The 3,275-nt window shown below is 64.8% G+C and overlaps 1 protein-coding gene across 1 annotated transcript in view; it reads right to left on the bottom strand.

The window, feature by feature from the left end:
• Positions 1-281: 281 nt before the first annotated feature.
• Slc45a1 (solute carrier family 45, member 1) overlaps positions 282-3,275 on the bottom strand; it is a 9,920-nt gene continuing 6,926 nt past the window's right edge. Inside the window, exons 5-8 of the mRNA XM_013033623.1 lie at positions 3,067-3,220; positions 2,439-2,615; positions 1,571-1,776; positions 282-548 (exon numbers count right to left, since the gene is read on the bottom strand). Coding sequence (XP_012889077.1) covers positions 282-548; positions 1,571-1,776; positions 2,439-2,615; positions 3,067-3,220 — 804 coding nt within the window. The remainder of the gene's footprint in view (positions 549-1,570; positions 1,777-2,438; positions 2,616-3,066; positions 3,221-3,275) is intronic.

Genomic DNA, 3,275 nt, shown 5'->3' with positions numbered 1-3,275 from the left:
ATTACAGGAGTGAGCCACCATGCCTGGCCCACACCTTCACTTCCACCAGTAACCTGTATCCTCCCGCTGCTCAAGTCCCCTGGCAGCAGCTCAGTCCCCGGCGACCTCACACCAGAGGGCGGCTGAAACTGCAGGCTTGCTGCTGTCCATTTATTTTACCTAGTATTTACATCTCACCGGAAGCTGCCCCGACCCCCCAAAGCCTGGGGTTCCTGGGGGAGGTGGGGTGGCTGCCGTTGGCCCTGCACAAGTCCAGAGTCCGGGCTGGGAGGGGGGGGCCGTCAGACGTTGAGCAGGAGAGGCTGGTACTCCTGGTCCCCCGTGTCACCGGCAGGGAGCTCGTAAGTGACAAACAGGGATGAATAGAGGCAGCCCAGGAAGGACACAAGGCTGGAGAAGTACATCACCCCCGTGGCGCTGCCCACGGCCGAGGTCAGGGGCCCCAGGACCAGGGAGACGAGGATCTGGGCCAGGAAGTACTGGCAGCTGAGCAAGGAGATGTCCACGCCCATGCCCCGGCGGCCGCCGTCCGCCCCGGACCCTGCGAACTGAGAGATGGGGCGTCAGTGCCATGCCACAGCCCAGCCCGGAGGCCTGCCCCCTCCCGCCCTCCACTGCTCCCTGGGGACAGCTGCCGGGCTGAGGCTCCGCCTCCACTCCCCGCACTCCACCAGTCAGCCCAGGATGCACCGCAGCACTCCCCTGGGCCCTCCCAGAGCAGCCAAGGCTGGGATCCCGAGACGCACAGCTCCGCTGGGGTGGGGGGAACGAGGGGGAGCCTCTGGGATCCTCCCCAACCACTGCGCAGAGGAGCAGCGATGTGGCAGGGCCAGCACGGGCCAGCCTGCAGGGTGTGGCACCGCTGTCCGGGCAACTCTGTCGCTGTGGGCACAGTGCCACCCACAAGGCGTGGTCCTCAGACCTCTGTCTGCGTGACAGGGACAGGTTCCGCCAACGTTTCCCTTTTGCTTCAGACGCCCATGTGGCCAGGCCCAGCGCCCAGCCCTGCCCCGCCGGCCTGTTTAAAATGGTGCTGTCTTATGTAGGTGCACGTGGGACATCCATTCTGTCTTTGGGTTTGTGCCAGTCTGGGGGCTTGAACGTGGGGCCTGGGCCCTGTCCCTGAGCTTTTTGTTTTCATTCTTCTCCAAGCTAGAGCTCTACCACTTAAGCCACGGCTCCACTTCCAGTTTTTATGTGATACACTGGAGCTAGGAGTCCTGAGGATTTTCCTGTCCAGGCTGGCTTTGAACCAGGGACCTTAGCTCTCAGCCTCCTGAGCAGCCAGGATGACAGGTGTGAGCCACGGCGCCTGGCCCATTCTGGCTGTTTTGCCATCGACGCTGATCACTGGGTTTTCGTGCCTCACCTCCCATCCTCTAAGCCTGGCCCTGAGTCTCTGCTACTAACACGGGACCTGGAAGTGGGCTGGGGAAGGGGCAGGGCAGGCCTCCCGCCTTGCATGGAGGCGGCTGGCGGGGGGACACTCAGGAGGGCTCACTGCATCTTCCCCATGCTGGGGCGGGGCCTTGGGGAAGTCCCCCAGACACATGCCACCGGAAGTGCTCACCTTCTTGCTCTGGTAGTAGTCGCAGAGCAGCGAGTAGGGCAGGGTGCAGAGCGTGGAGAAGAGGACACCATAGGTGACGCAGAGGGACAGGACCACGTAGAGGTTCCGGGAGAGCGTGGCCAGCCCAGTGCCCAGGCCAAAGGCGAGGTAGGCGATGAAGTAGAGGGTGCGGATGCTCAGCCGCTCCTCCAGCTTCTCCAGGATGGCTGTGGACGGGCGGGGTGAGCGGGGATGCGGGCTCACGGGCTCACCCCTGACTAGAAGGTATTTCTGCCCCAGGAATACACAGGATGGAAGGCAGGACCCACTGCCCTTTCACCCAGAAGATTTGGGGGTTCAGGGGTAGAGGCTGAGGTTGACGATCGCAGAGTCCCAGTGGGCCAGCAGCCACATGCTCTTCCTCACCTCCTCCTCCAGTCAGCCAGAGAGGCGACAGGTACTGCGGTGTGAGCTCAGGGCCCAGCACGCGCCCACGGACGCCCACTCCAGCCCCACCATCCGCCCTCTATGGGTATTATTTTCTGCATAGGATCTCACACTTTATTCTGGGCTAGCCTCAGACCTCCATCTTCCTCCCTACCCTGCTGTGTGTAGTGCTGCCTACAGGTGTGGACCACCACATCCCACTGAGATGAGATCTTACTCGTTTTCTGCCCGGTTGTCCATCTCTGCCTCCCTAACGGCTGGGATCCTAGGCAGGTGCCATCTCGCCTTACAGCGGAGATGAGGGCTTGGCTAGCGCCGCCGGGCTGGCCTCACACCTGTATCTTCCTAGCTCTGCCTCTTGGGTAGCTGGGCTGACAGGCAGATGCTTAATGAGCCTCCACCGCCCTCCGGGGCCCCCGGCGCAGCGCGGCGCCGGCTGTACCTGAGTAGAAGGCAGCGCTGAAGGCGTAGATGCACAGGCCCCAGCAGCCCACCGTCACGCCGCGGTTGTACTTCTGGTACGCCTCGGACGCGTGGGGCGCCTTCGGGTCCCCCTGGAACACCACCTCGCCCATGAAGTCCGTGTAGAAGAGCAGCATGCCCTCGAACGACAGCCACCCTGGAGGGAGGGAGGGAGGAGGCCTCAGAGGCCCGGCCTTTACCTAGCACAAAGACCAGGCGGCTCGGGGCTGTCACCCAGCGAGCTCAGGAGCTTCAAGGGCATCCGTGGAGAGCTCCGTGGTTGGGGGTGAGGAAGCGCTGTGGAACATGGGGTCCCCTGCTTAACCGCCAGGAGTCTTGGGGGTTTGGGCCTGTGAAGCCCTAGGTGTAGGGCTGCTTGGGAGGTGGAGAGCCCGAGCCGTGGGTGGGCGGGCGTCCACTCGCAGCCCAGGCCCCCCCGCCGCCCTCAGTGCTGTCTGGAGCCCGGAAGTGAGGCCCGGGAGGCAGGGGGCGGGGGGAGGCTCAGGGAGCGAGGTCTGGAAAGCGAGGCCTGGGAGACGAGGCCCAGGGAGTCAGCCAGAGAGGCGAGGCCCGGGGGGCGAGGCCCAGGGTGGAGGCCCCGCGCTCACCCAGGAAGTGATTGAGGCACAGGCTGCGCAGCGCGGCCGGCATGTGGCAGATGGTGGCGCAGAGGCGGCGCAGGGACAGCGGCTGGTCGGCCGGCTCGCCCGCGCCCGGCAGCTCGCTCTCGTACTTCACGCCGTTCAGTAAGATGTTGGCCACCTGTGCGGGCAGCGAGACGTCAGCCCTGGGCCGCGGCCCGGCCGGGCCCCGCGCC

Source organism: Dipodomys ordii, unplaced genomic scaffold, assembly GCF_000151885.1.
Source record: "Dipodomys ordii isolate 6190 unplaced genomic scaffold, Dord_2.0 Scaffold6, whole genome shotgun sequence".
NCBI classification, from domain to species: Eukaryota; Metazoa; Chordata; class Mammalia; order Rodentia; family Heteromyidae; genus Dipodomys; species Dipodomys ordii.
This window is presented reverse-complemented; position numbering and strand designations above follow the sequence as displayed.